Raw genomic sequence first — 15,430 nt, forward strand, 5'->3', positions numbered from 1 at the left:
GGTTAACTATCATAAACAGCAGATAATATTAAGTTTCAAACAGTGGATTATTCTGAGCAGTGTTCTGCAAGTCCGATTGATGTTTCAACAATTTTTTTGTGGTATCCTGCCCACTCGTGTAATATACAATGCTTAGGATGCTGCTTTCTCGGATCGCTAAACAACAATTCGAGCAAATCACATTAATGGCTTTTATTACAGTAAAGTGCATTGACAGTACTTAACTTGGCCTCTTTACAAAGAGTGGTCGCAAGCAATTGGTGACATGAAAAAAATCAATGTCCTTCAATGTATAAAATGTCCATGCAAGTAAATGATACTGTTCCCAAGTCATGGGTCATCTTCTGTTGCGGCTCTTATAGTGTGGCCGGGGCTAGGCGGCATGTTGCTTTTATTCTCTTCGTGTAGAGGTTGCTGCTGCTGTGGTGACATCCTAGTCAGCATGCTATTGGCTGAAGTTGTTCTCACAGCCCTCTCTACTGTATTGCTCTTGATCTTCGTGCCAGCACTTGTTGTTATGCTTTAACATTTTTTCTGTGGCACAGTCCTTTTTTTGTGTGTGTGTGTGTGTGTGTGTGTGTGTGTGTGTGTGTGTGTGTGTGTTGACCAGAAAAATTATGTATTTATCTTTGTGTGTCCTTTGCCAGCCTCGTCCAACCAAGGGGAAGATGCGCATCCACTGCCTGGAGAATGTGGACAAAGCCCTCCAGTTCCTGAGGGACCAGAGGGTCCACCTGGAGAATATGGGTTCACACGACATCGTCGACGGAAATCCGAGGCTCAGCCTGGGCCTCATATGGACCATCATCCTTAGATTCCAGGTCTGTCTTTCAAAAACAAAACACCATATTAAAAAAAATTCTTCACTTGTTAAATTTAAAAGGAATTGGTTTAAAGAGACTGATTAACAGCTTCTAGAAATCTAGGAGAAGTTTGACATGCCAAAATGACATGGTGTGAATTAATTTGTGATTATGTGGCCAATGAAATTACTACTACTCTTGTTATTATTTCACGTTTGCCATTTGATGATGATTTTAAAACATACATTTTAATTTTTGGAAAATCATGGTGTGCATGTCACTTCGGTTAAAAACAGATCATCCTCAGGTATAATGCGACATTGTTATTCAGATGTGTGACACGTACTGCCTATTAACAACCATCATGTGATAAACCAACATGTTGAGGCCAACTATAATACTTGAGTGACCTCCGTCTTCTGGCTTTCCGTGTTTATGCCGAGACAAGCATGCTCCAGATTCACTATCTTGTCCTCGGTCTGCCAACTGATCTTCTCCCCACAGATTAATGATTTGAGGCTTGCATTGGAGTGGTGATTTCAGCCATAGGCAGAACATGTTCCATCATTTCTTTGTATACAAAGTGCAGCTTTCTCTATTTTAAGTTTCTCACTTAATTCTGCATTTATGTTTTTACTCCAGATTTTATCCTGTCGGGCAGTGGAAAACACATTTCAAATAGAAAATAATTACTCTTTTAGGTTAGATGATGAAAGTCGTAGTATAGATGTACCTAACTAAAAGGTGAAATTTCTGACTAATCGACAGACAGCGGATGTACAGTATGTTGTAATAAATAATGTTCCTTGTATTAAAAAAACAGCTAATGATAAAATTAGGAAGATGATTGTGTGTGGAATCAGTTTTCTTAAACACTTCTTTGTGAAAATGGGTGGGGGGTGATTAGTACCTTGGTGGTTTCTATTTGCCATTACATAGTGTAAATACAAATCAACAGTAGACTGATAACAATATGTGAACCTCACCATATAACAAGTTACTTCTGATTTTAATTTCAGTATATTTAATTGCATTTATGGGTAAATCTTCTAGACCCATTCAGTCATGCAGCTTGTATGCATTGCATTAATAGTCTTTGGCTTTTTTTTTTTTACCTGAATATGGTATTGTGTTGACATAGTGACTGAAGGAAAGTATTTGTTGCAGATACAAGACATAACAATCGAAGAGACCGATAACCAAGAAACAAAGTCGGCAAAGGATGCACTCCTGTTGTGGTGTCAGATGAAGACTGCCGGCTATCACAATGTCAACGTGAGGAATTTCACAACGTCGTGGCGTGACGGTCTCGCTTTTAATGCGATTATCCACAAACATCGTCCAGACCTCATACAGTTTGAAAAACTGTCGAAGTCCAATGCAATGTACAATCTCAACAACGCATTTAATGTTGCTGAAGAGAAGCTTGGCCTAACAAAGTTGTTGGATGCTGAGGGTGAGAAACATTAATTTGCATTTGGTTTATGTATTTCCCCGTGGAGAATCTCACAAAGTCTCTTAGGAAAATGTGACTAATTAATAAAAAGTACCAAATTGTGTGTGTAATAGGAATTGAAGAAATGAATAGTGTATATAAAAAATAGTCTCATCTGTGTAAGATTAATTATTTTAAAATATCTGTTATGTAAGCAGAGATAATCTACTCACTGAGATACAGTAGTTGGAAGTGTGCTGGGCAGTGTAAAAGTGCATGGTTTTATGGCAATATGTATTGATAAAATTCCCTCTGTTGTATTCTTAGTGTGGTGCACAAAATGACTTACTTCTCATATTGGTCATCGTGTGCACCACATCAAAAATGATTAAAGAGTACATCACTTGAATTAAATGCCCGCGCCTTGTAGAAGAGGATAGTATGGTCTGCTTTGCTGTTGGTGTCACTATTCCTGTGATGAATTTATCCAAGCACATTGTGATATCATTGAGTTTCTTGTATGGTGGAAAATGTTTTAACCAGATGGAGGGCATCACAAGAGGAGCCCATTAGTTCCAGTTACAGCCAACCTGTTTGAGTCATGGCGCTGGACGCAGCTCCTGCAAAGCATAGTTGCTGTTATCATCACTTTGATGACATGTTCATTGTCATGTACTGTGTACATGAAAAGCTGGGAGAATTCTTTGACCCCATCAACAATATCCATGACAACATAAAGTTCACAGTGAAATTAGAGGCAGATGTTGCCTTGCCATTCTGTTATGTCCTCATCACCTGTAAAGCAAATGGGTGTCTCAGCCACAGTGTTTACCGGGAAGCCACTCACAAGTGCCGATATCTGCAGTCTGCAAGCTGACAGCTATTGCCGTCCGTCTGTTCTGAAGACCTTGCTGCATCGAACGGACACTGTCTCAGATGCTGAAAACTTGCTGAAGGAACTGGGCCACTTTCTGAAAACACATAAGCAGAAGGACCCTGAAGAGGACAAGAAGCTTGTGTTTTTGTCGTTATGTGGCTCAGTAACAGGAAAGATTAACTGGCTCTTAAAGATGCATACAATCAATTCAGTCTACAGGGATCCAACAAAAATTTGACAATTCTTGATGCTTGTGGGAGATGGTGTCAGCCTCAGAATGACAGGGGTATATAAAATACCATGTGAGTGTGGGGAAATTTTATGTTGGATAGACTGTGTGTACCAGTGAACAGCAATGTGTAGAACAAACGGTTAAAATGGCTCTGAGCACTATGGGAAATGTGTAGAACATTGAGAGTTGCTTGTAGCAGAACATGTTCTGGAAAACGGCCATCACATTGCGTTTGATGAAACATCCATTATTACATGAACAAATAGTTTCTGGGACAGCATAATAAAAGAATTGATTGAGATAAAAATTTATGGCAACACCCTTAATAAAGATGGCAGCCAGCAGCTAAACACGGCTTGGATCCAACCATCGGAAAGTTGAAGCTGGTGCACGGCAAAACCATTACCCTTATATGATGATAGAATGGGCACCAGTGACATCACAGAAGGCAGTGCTGCAACATAAGGGCAGTAGCAGCTACCAAAAGAATGTTACCATTTGACATTGACCGAGGAGTACACAGTTGAAAGTTTTTGGATTTTAAACCGCCTGATGCAGCTGGAAGCTTGAGAGAATTTTTTCTATGTTTGGGATGTAAAAGTTAAAGAATGAATCTTTCGTTTTGTGGTGAAGTGCTGTTGTTGTCTAAATGTCCTGGCAGATTAGAACTGTGTCTTGTCAACCCCCAAACATTACCTTCCACAGACAATATTCTTATAGGCTTGAAAACAGCACACACTAAAATCTGCTAAGCTCTGGTGAAGCCATTTCACCACAGTATCCCTTCTCCTACAAGTGAAGCTCTCTCATTAGTGAAGACGACACATCACTGTTGATCCAAGTCCATCCTGTGTGTTCCCATGTTCTTCAAGCACCCTTATGCTGAAGGTTTTATGCTGTTGTTCATAATAGTGGATGAGTAAAATAAAAGTGGCCCAGAGAATGTTAAGACTGATGCGGACCTGACCCTTCTTAATGAGCAAGGGAAGAAGTGTCCATCACGAATAATGCTGGAAACTGTGATTTCGATGCATCGATCGGTTGCTGTCAGATGTCTGCATGTGCACATCTCCTGCCTGCTGTGCCCTGTATCATTTACATTTGAGTGAATAAGTGAATGGTGCAGAAATGTTTAGTGACCAGTGGAATGCAACACAAAATGGTACATGTTCATTGTCGGATCTTATGTGAAGCACAGTTAGTGGAAAACATCAGCAGAACAGTTTGCACAGGTGTTCAAGATGCAGTGTTTCGGCAAAACCGCCAGTGAAGTTTACAGCGCAAAATCTAGTGGGAAATGGCATGAAATTGGCTCTGTAGCGAATAAAAGCTGTAGCTAGCAGGAAATAAGACACTATTGTGGTAAAATACTATCAAAAAAGACCTACATCCAGACGAACTTCTGCATGTGGTCTCTTGAGTGAAGTGGAATCTAGACTTGAGGATCCACAGTTTATTTCTGCAAATGAGCCTCAGATCAGCTTGTCAGGGTATGTGAACTCAAGAGACCATGTACCATTACACTTCAGAGAATCCTCATCAGTAGTTTGAAGAGCAGTTGTGTAATCTCAAGATTGGTGTTCGGTGCCTGATGTAACATGGTTTTTTTTCACCAAACCATTAGTGCAAATCAGTCTGCCCAGAAACTGTCCAATGTGTATTTGAATCTGCTCACAAGAGATGAATGACTGTTTAGATATTTTCAGTAACGTGGAGCAACGGCACACATGACCTCGACAACCTTCTCAGTTACCCACAGTTCATAAGTATAGGTGACAGATTGTCAATGTTTTATGGGTACAGTAGTGGTCGAATGTTCAAATGGCATAGCTGCGGTGTACACTAATTTGATGGGCAATTTCCCTTGCTAACAGCCGTCCTTGCTGTGAAGGGGCAATGTATGCCCAGTCTGAGCTTGGAATAGCACTCGTGGACACATCAAGGCACTGAACAGTATTGTCCCGTTCACAGTTGTAGCCACAGTGTGCCCAACTGAACTATTCTGACTGAGAAAGCGGGCTTGCTTTTACCTCCATTACATAGGTGGACTGCACATTGCAATTTGCTGTAATTCCAAGTTTGAGAAAGCTGAGTGTCTGGTACAAAACATTTTTTCATCAGTTTATTTCTAATATAAATATTTTTAGTTAATTGGTCACTGTTTCATTTTAAAGTGATTTTATTTCTTCAGTAAATTGTGGATGCTAGCTAGTAAGGCAAAACAGTGCATACTGGTGGTGGGCTGTCAGTTTAGGTTGCAGCATTTTTGCCTCTTCTGTTTCATAGCTGCACAAAATGAAAAGTTTTGATCATTTTCTATTTGCAGATGTCTTCGTGGAGCAGCCCGACGAGAAGTCCATCATCACATATGTCGTGACTTATTACCACTACTTCAGCAAGCTGAAGCAGGAAACTGTGCAGGGCAAGCGAATTGGCAAAGTGGTCGGTATTGCCATGGAGAACGACAGGTCCGCACAGGAATACGAGTCACTGACATCAGATTTACTGCGCTGGATCGAAGCGACAATAGAGTCTCTCGGAGATCGTAACTTTGCCAACTCTTTGGCCGGAGTGCAGCAGCAGCTGGCACAGTTCAATACTTACCGCACTGTGGAGAAACCACCTAAGTAAGTATGGAGTTGATTTAGAGTACAGTTTTCTTAGTCGTGTAGTCATCATAGTAAAATTTCCGTGTCTGGAATGATGTGCCTGGCATACATTTTTCTACTTTCCCTGAATACTGACTTCCTTAAAAAATTTAATTTAGTGGTAGGCTCTTCTATTTCAGCCTCCATATTAAAATGGAAATAGGACTCAGCTGAAGCAAATCGTGTGAAAAAAAAAAAATGACATTTATTAAATCTGTAATGTATTAAAATGCAAAACATAATACAATTCAACACTACCTCTGACTGTGCAAGAGGGGAGAGTAGTAGTTCCAATGTTAAGAATTTTGTGACACTTTAATGCCTGACCTGTGTAATTGGTAAAACTTCTGTACAGACTGTAGTGTTTCCAACAGCTAGCTGGCTTTTCAGTGGAAAGTTGGAGATCAGTTTGTGTAAAAAAAGTTAAGAATGCTGTAATACCTGTGTCCAGGGAATTAAATCTCGTCATGATGTATATTATTTTATTTTTAGAATTTTTAGCAGTTTGGATGAGTTTTCCTAGTTGTAGATGCTGTGCAGAGTTGAAGAGCTTAGAGTGTATGGGGACCCCATGACTATTCACTTTCCTGTGTAGGGTAGAAATGGCATACTAATTAAACTTCCATAAAAGTTTATGGATGAGAGATTACAGCAGTGGAAAATGTACTTCTTACACATGTGATGTGAACCACATTAATTAATTGGCAAAAGAATAACAGCTCTGGGCAGTGAAAAATGGTGTGTAGAATGCTACATATAAATTTAGTGTTGCATTTAGCTTCATATTTTCAAAGAGGAGGGGTTTGGGGGGTCATGCCGTGGTTTTCAGATCATTTTTAACAAAGGTTTTTTTTTTTTTTTTTTTTTTTTTTTTTTTTTTTTTTTTTTTTTTTTTTTTTTTTTTTTTTTTTTTTTTTAAAATGAGTGGATTATCAAAGGATGGCTAATGTAAACACCTAAGCTGCTTCTTAATTTTAGCCCCTCTTGTTAATTACATAAGATAGACAGGTTGATTAAGTAATGAAAGAGAAACTTTAATATTCTGCAGAAATATACACAGGAAGGTGTGCTCCACAAATGAACTCATGGTTTTGTTAGTAGTAGTGTGTTCATTTGGGGCGTGATTCATTTCATTGACAAAAAAAGAGTTATGAGAGATGGGTGATGTTTTGTTATGTTGAGTCTGTGTATATGAAATCTGTTATAGTAAAGGCATAGAAGTCAGTTAAGAGACAAAGAACAGTCTTCTAGGATGATACTACTTCATGTTATTTGCTATTTGTCTCTTAAATGTAGTTTTGCAGCATTGGATTTAAAGTGCGAAGTATTTCAGAACTGATGAAAAGCTAGTTAATAGATGTGTTCTCACATTTATAGATGGTTAAAAGTGTGTGTGTGTGTGTGTGTGTGTGTGTGTGTGTGTGTGTGTGTGTGTTAGTGTTATTTCCTTAATTTCTTTTCACCTGTTAATTGATTACAACACTGCATTTCTGCAAGCATAAACTGTGTCTTATAGGTTTGTGGAAAAAGGAAACCTCGAAGTGCTGCTGTTTACACTGCAGTCACGAATGCGAGCAAACAATCAGAAGCCGTACACACCTCGAGAAGGGCGCATGATCTCCGACATAAACAAGGCATGGGAGAGGCTGGAGAAAGCGGAGCACGAGCGAGAGCTCGCCCTCCGGGAGGAACTCATCCGTCAGGAGAAGCTGGAACAGCTCGCAGCCAGGTAAGCTCGCTGAAAATCCCAAACTATTCCCTGCTGCCAATGGTGGAATTAAAGTTGCTGCCATGTAGAGGTGGTTTTAGTGCACTTCTAACTGACCAACTTAGTGGTAGAGCAACCATCACATTTCTATGAGAGTTGTTCAATAAACAGTGCTAGAATTTTTATATTTTTGTGTATTTTATGTATTTATTTATTTATTTATTTACATTAAAAAGGCATACCATGTTCTTCTGTTCTCAAGATACATTCAACAAATCCTCATAACAGTCCACATAATTCAAAACAATGCGGTCAACTTATTGTGAATATTAAGACAAGAATTCTGTTTGTGTAAGATCGCTTGGGGAAACCAAATAGTGAAAACGGTGGCATATTCATTTCAATAAAACTTATGGATGGGAAACGGTGAAAATTTGTCTTGAGTGTCATAGAAAAAGGTGAAAAGTAACAGCCCTGATTATCTTTTCAAATGCTGGTGATACAGTATTGATTTGTGATGATTTAGAAGATCTTCCATAACTCATCAGCACATTAGGAAATGACAAAAGTAATCTGTGTCTGAGCATCAACACCAAAAAGACAAGTTAGACAAGCTCACGATAGCCCAACTCTGTTACAGATGCAAATCTATGATTTATTGCCTCCTAAATGTAAAGAGTAGACAAGTTAAGCATTTTGGATTGTGGATTTGTGAAGATTGGAGGACAGCCATGGATGTAAAATGTTGCATCGAGAACACTCGTAATGCCTTCATAAAAATTCTCACAAGTACAGATGTGGACCTAAACCTTCGTGTCCTGGTTTGGCACAAATTTTCATATGTCACTATTGGGTAGCAGAGCCTATCTAATGCAGCTGATGTCTCGAAATTCAGTTACCGAATTAATTTCAAAAATATGTGGAGCCCAACATTGGCTGTTGTTTCAGACATGCATGTAACTAAGCCTTAGAGTGAAGATTTGTAAGGTACCACATCTGGTATATGGTCTATACTTATATATGATTCTGATGAATGGGCACTAAAGTGCCAACAGCAAGGAAGTTAGGACATAAAGTATATTACAGAATGCAAAATATGGTTGATAATAGTAGGGAACATTCAGTGAGAAAGGTGGTGGTGGTGAGAATAGGTTGGTTAAATAACATAGAGCAGTAGACACGATTGCCAAGTGCATATAAACTATTACATACTGCACTTCATAAAATAAAGGTACATCGTGTAGTTGTCGATATCCATTAATGGGGGGGGGGGATATTATTATTATTATTATTATTATTATTATTATTATTATTATTATTATTATTATTCATGTGTTTTACATGAACTGCTGTGCAGATGGCGAGTATGTAAGGTACTGGGTCCTATAATGTACGTAAGTCAACATTCCCTCAGCTGTGTTCTGCAGAACTCTGGGATTCCTTGGAGATAACTTACAGGTTCTGTGAAATGAATGTGCCTTCTTTCATATCATTCAAGAAAGTAACTTACAAAATAGATAAAATTAACTCCTCTACAAAATAAAAAAAATAGAATAATCGACCCTTGCTTCCACATACTAATTTGGATAGATGATATGAATGCAACACCAACAGTGAATAAGCCTGTATTTATCAGAGACCAGAGGGCAGCCTTTCAGATGGAAAACTCGACAGTGAGAAACAACTGCACAAGGCGTGACTATAACAGGTTACATAAACAGGAGTTGTTGTTCACCTGCCAGTGCACCTACAGTACATAGTTTTCTATCATGGAAAGATGCGGTCCAAATTGCTCATTTAAGCAACCTTCTTAAAGAGATCAAATGAACTTAATTTAACCTTTGATGGTAAATAAATGTATATACTGACCATGAAAAAATCCTTGCACTTAAGAAAGGATAATTTTTAAGTGCTTCATTGAGTTTCACCACTTTCCAGCAATAAGACCTTATCAAAGGAGGAGGGATTGAATTAGGAGTGACATTTACTGAAAAACTTATTAAGCAATTGAAAGGTTTCAATGAATCTGTTAATTAGCATTCCCAAAATGAACAACAGACTAAATTTCAATGATTTTGGATTGAAAACCCATTTATTGGCCTTGCACGACCATTCATGAAGTCAGCAGAATAATGTGAAACTTTCATTGAACTTGCATCTCCTCCATTCTTGGAAAAAACTATTAATTAAATGTGATCAGGAGAATTTTGCTGCAGTTTAAAAAATGAATGTCCTCAGCTATTGCTGTGTTGGTACTTCTGTCATTTGCAATGCTATAACTTATTTACCAAGCTACACTTCGCCTGCTTAACTGAGTGGTAATGTTTGTCTACCCGGGTTAGATTCCTGGACTGGGTGGAGATTTTTTTTCGTTCGTGGACTGGGTGTTGTGTCCATCATCACCACCACCACCACCACCACCACCACCACCACCAGCATGCAAGTCGCCCAATATGGCTTCACCTGAGATAAGACCCGCAACTCGGTAGCCAAACGTCCCCAGATGGGGCCTCCCGGCCATCACCGCCACACTTTCATTTCATTTTTACCAAACTATAAGGCAAGGTTTTTTTTCTCAAATTTGTCTTTTGAAAAGTACAGGTTGGTCTTAAACTTGCAGTTTAAGCTATTGTTCCTAAGGCCAACATTTTTATGTTGAATACTATCTTATTTTAATGGCTGTCTTACATTTACAGATGAAGTTTCAGCAAGTGAGTTCACTTGCAGATTTAATTTGAAGAATTCAGTAGGGTCGTACCAGCTTATCTGAGCACTAGGACTTGTGAGAGGAGAGGAGTGGCAAGCAGGGGGCAAAGTCCATCCTGCTGCCAGTCATGGGAGTGTGTGCTTTATATGGAGATCTACCTTGCTTAAACAACAGTTTGCCTAAATCATTTAACAGTTGGAACTGAACTTAGCTAAAAATTGGACAAAATGTGTGTTTCTACAAGAGACAGATTAATGCTAACAAAAATGTTCACACAATGCTTGAAACGTGGAACAACAAATGAAACAATGAAACATGAGCTTCAACAATGCCACTGAACCCATTACTGCTCTACAGCCCTATTGATTGCCAGGGTTGGCAGTAGTATTAATCTGAAGTGGTAAGGTTTATATTGTTGTCATTCAGTTTGGTTGTCTTGGTAGCACTAGATATAATCAATGTAACAAAATGGCGTGACTGTTTGCCAGGCGGTTCAAACAAAAATTATCAGATTCCTGTTTATTTTGATATGCCATCAAATATTACTGTCGATCAGGAGGCTTTTTAAGTTTTGTATAAGAAGATATAACAGTAATGCTGAGGATACTTGCAGGAGTTTCTCCCACGTGTGACTCTTCACAGGAAAATGATACCAGAAGGAAAACTGCCTGCAGGGATTACCTTTAGACACCAAGAAAAGAGCTGGATGACAATTGATATGAAGTTAGATTGCGGACCATTTGCTTATCAGAAGGGAAATGTTAGAGCTGGATTCTTTCAGTGGACACCTCACAAAGGAAATTAAGGATCTAACAGTAAAGAACATCACCACCTGATAACAATTCATGGTGGCATGACCTCACAACTTCAAGTAATTGGTGTTGGTGTGCATAGACCTTATAAGGCTCACCTGTGACAGCTTTACAGTGAGGGCATATTTTCCTATTCGGGAAAGTTAAAGAAATCCTTAATATCTATGCTGGGCCAGTGGATATTTAATGCCTGGCACAGCATCACAAGGAAATCTATAATGAAAGAATTCAGAAAGTGCTGCAGAGCTATTGCTATGGGTAGGCCAGGTGATAATGCCAGTAGAATTACAAATGAAGACAGTACCGGTTGTTGCTGTTTTTGTTGTTATAGGTGGTGGTGGTGGTGGTGGTGGTGGTGGTGGTGGTGGTAAAAGTAGTGATACCACAGGCATCTGGCTTGGCTAGTAAGGATTTGTTCATTTTATTTCTCCTTGTATTCCAGAATCTAGACAATCAATGAATGACATAAGCTCTAAAATGGGTATAATGCTAATTTTCTAGGCAGATACTTTATATCAATACAACAGTTCATGATTTTAATTAGAATATGTTAAAAATAAAAATTTCTCAAGGAACTTTTTGAGGGAGGGACAGCGGTCCTAATTCCAGGTCTTATAGTCGGTTAAATATAGTATATGTGCAAAAGTCAGCTTGCGTGTTAAAAAATACCTTAGCAGACTTAATATTAAATATATCTGCAATAATAATGACCAGTACCTTATTTTATCTCATAAAAATTTAAGTTGATTTAAGAACTTTGGGGTTAATTTTGGAATTACTTTTGAAAACAAATAAATATTATTTGCAATAATTGTCATTTTTGTTGCAAATAATCCATTTACGGAATGTTGGTTTGAAGGCATACTACAGACACACACAGGGAGTACCACAATAAAAAAGGACATTAAAAAGGGTTACACTTACCAAAAAGCTTGAACACTCTTGTAGGTAACTATTCAGGTTTTCTCATTTTTTTTGCACAATACTCACACTACTCTGTAGGGATACTATATATTCCTGCAGTAAATACTGATTTTTGCAAATATGTTTTGCAAACACGTCTCGCATTTTCTGATGATCGCGAAACACAATTTTCATGTTCACAGATTCAATCGCAAGGCGAGTATGCGAGAAACATGGCTGTCGGAGAACCAGCGCCTCGTGTCCCAGGACAACTTCGGGTTTGACTTGGCTGCTGTGGAGGCAGCTGCCAAGAAGCACGAGGCTATCGAGACGGACATCTTTGCGTATGAAGAACGTGTCCAGGCTGTCGTGGCTGTGTCACAGGAGCTGGAAGCTGAAAACTACCATGACATTGACCGCATCAATGCCAGGTATTGAACAGTAAAATATTGGAACGGGCTTCAATTCAGTCTACAGATTTATTAAGGAAATAATGTCTGCTGCATGAAATGATGAAAACATATTTCCTGTATTTATTTATTTTTTAAATTGTGTTACGGATTTTGCTGGCATGTTTTGGTTGCAGAAATAGTCTTAAAGGATAGTACAGTTACTAGTAGTTATTAAATTGGGATTTGACATTAACAGGAAAGACAACGTTCTTCGTCTATGGAATTACCTCCTGGAGCTTCTCAGAGCTCGCCGTCTTCGCCTCGAGCTTTCTCTCCAGTTACAGCAGAACTTCCAAGAGATGCTCTACATATTGGACTCTATGGAAGAACTTAAGGTGAGTAATCAAGAATAGAAAATACAAATTTTTGTGTCCTATTGCTAGAAATTGTCAATTCGTTTGCTGCTGTGTGGTTTGCAGAGGAAAACGCTTCAGTTTAATTAATGGCAGTTTGCAAAGAAAGTATCCACCAAACTGAAATTTCAATTCAATATTGGTAGAATCGGTTTTCTGCTTAACTGGCCAACAGCAGCATGAGTCACATACTTGCCAGCTTAAAGAACTTGATGTTATCTTGACTGACACAGGGGATGGGGGGGGGGGGGGGGGTGGTGATGGTTGAACAAAACAAGAGTGCTGTGAAAATAATCCAGAGCTCTGTATTGAGGAACAAAAAGTAAACCAGTCTGAAAGGGAATCGATGAATGCTATTTGTTATTGCTTCTCATTCGTCCTGTACTTCTGTTCTTGTGTCCTTTTACTCCATACTCTGCCTTTGATTATTATCTGCTTAATTAATGGCTGTTTTTATTCAAATACACACCACATTGATGTGCCAGAACATAATTTTCTAGGATAAGAGATCCAGAACAGTAATTATCAAGCAGCAAGTAGCCTTTTGTTTGTAGAAGTTGGGGAACTGCACTGTTTATTGCAGTTTATTATACGTCGTCATAGTTTTGAAGGTTTTGCGATAATCTGCAGGTATTAAACTTCATATTGAAGTGCTTATTTATTCCTGTCTAGTACTGCCTGTGTGCAGCTGTAGTTGTGCTCTGTGCAAGCTGCAGCACAAAATACCTTTGACTACAATAACTGAATATTTGATGTTCTGATGTTCACTGTGGCTACATGTCTATGGTGTCTCATGACATAATTTTGCTCTAAAATATGTTTATGGAATTTTTCTTGTAATAAGAGTGATGAAGTGGAAAAGTATCAGAATGGAGGCCCTAGGCGTTTAATACTACGATCTGTAAAATGTGGCAATATTAGTGACAGAAGGAGAATGACTTTTTACTAGAAAAAACTGAGGAACCGTCCATCATTTTCCTTGAAGCTTATGTCTGTATAATCTATTTACATTTCAGACTTAAAAAAAGAAATAGAAAAAAAAAAGGAACATGGTAGTCAAGGTGCTGGAGAAACACTAATTGGAATAATTTCATTTTGAGCACAGCTTAAGTTTTCTATGTGATAGTCTCGACTTAGGAAGGGCCCGTAGTAGTATTTAATTGGGAAATTTTTTCTCGGCATATTCACACAGCTCACTTGGCTTATGACAACTAAAGCTATCATTTTCCAACCCAACCTCAGCTCGGAAGCAGGCCGCCGGTTATTTTATCCCTAGAACTAAGATTTCATATTTCAAACCAAAACAGAAGAAAAGCAAAATTCCTGTTCAAAAATACTCTGAAATCTTAAGAATTTCTCAGAGGAGAGGTGGAAAGTTGTGCCAAACCTTTAATTGGGAGCTAGAGAGACCTTGCACAAAATGATTTGTAGTTAATACTGGGCCAACAGCCAGGGTTGTAAATCTGTAGTGCCCTTAGTAATGTTATGCTAGTAATTGACAGTCATTCTATGGAAAATTGCTTTATTGTCTGTTCGTAGTATTCATTAGTTACCTTTTCTGGTTTAGAAGTCAGTCAAAAGTTTACGATTTATAAAAACAGTTAATGTTTTAATTGTGCCAGAAACTGCTGAAACTAATTTTAAAAAATTGCATCTACCCTACTGCCCCTCTTTTCTCAAGTTGCTGTTAGAGAGAGAGAGAGAGAGAGAGAGAGAGAGAGAGAGAGAGAGAGAGACTCTAGTACTGAGATACTTTAATTTTACTGCTTATTTTACAGCTACGCCTGCTGTCAGACGATTACGGAAAACACCTCATGGGTGTGGAGGACCTCCTGCAGAAGCACTCTCTAGTGGAAGCAGATATAAATGTGCTAGGCGAGAGAGTGAAGGCGGTGGTGCAACAGTCGCAACGCTTCCTCGACCAGGAGGCTGCCGAAGGCTACCGGCCGTGTGACCCGGCCATCATCGTGGAGAGGGTGCAACAGCTGGAGGTGAGTTTCTTAAATGCATAATTGAGAGAGTGTAAATTTGGTAACACTTGTTGCCGGCAGCTCCTTAATTTTAGGGTCATATATAAAACACACATGGTTCAGTGGTAAAGAGCAGGCTACAGATTGAGACGTCTCGGGTTAGATCCCAGGCCACTTCCAGGATTTTTATGTCACTTATCTCTTTGTTCACCTCAGGCAGCATTTGTTTGTTGGAAAAAATGGTTCAGAATTCACATCAAACTGTAGATGACCTAAAACTGGCAGGGCAACTCAGTTCGATGGTCAGATGGAAGGCAACAATGTATTACCTGAAATAGGACTGTCTCTAGTCGACAGTTGTGGCATTCAAAACAATCCTCAGATTGCTGACTGCCCTATTCTTCCCCCAGTATACACAGCAGCATGTAAGACAAGTTTTCTTTTAACTAGAGTTTCTACATTTATATCCTGTGGCAGTGTAATTTGTGTGACGTGTTTGAATTTGCTTCGTCTGGGTGCACATGATGATT

The 15,430-nt window shown here is 38.9% G+C and overlaps 1 protein-coding gene across 5 annotated transcripts in view; it reads left to right on the forward strand.

Moving 5' to 3' along the window:
* The window catches only part of LOC124717362 (spectrin beta chain), a 496,390-nt gene that overhangs the window by 357,406 nt on the left and 123,554 nt on the right, over positions 1–15,430 (forward strand). For all 5 annotated transcript variants that reach the window (XM_047244197.1, XM_047244195.1, XM_047244196.1 and 2 more), the window contains exons 5-11: positions 648–821; positions 1,971–2,259; positions 5,674–5,974; positions 7,512–7,724; positions 12,329–12,556; positions 12,774–12,912; positions 14,709–14,921. In XM_047244197.1, the coding sequence (XP_047100153.1) occupies positions 648–821; positions 1,971–2,259; positions 5,674–5,974; positions 7,512–7,724; positions 12,329–12,556; positions 12,774–12,912; positions 14,709–14,921 (1,557 nt within the window). The remainder of the gene's footprint in view (positions 1–647; positions 822–1,970; positions 2,260–5,673; positions 5,975–7,511; positions 7,725–12,328; positions 12,557–12,773; positions 12,913–14,708; positions 14,922–15,430) is intronic.

This window comes from Schistocerca piceifrons, chromosome 9 (assembly GCF_021461385.2).
Source record: "Schistocerca piceifrons isolate TAMUIC-IGC-003096 chromosome 9, iqSchPice1.1, whole genome shotgun sequence".
Classification (NCBI taxonomy): Eukaryota; Metazoa; Arthropoda; class Insecta; order Orthoptera; family Acrididae; genus Schistocerca; species Schistocerca piceifrons.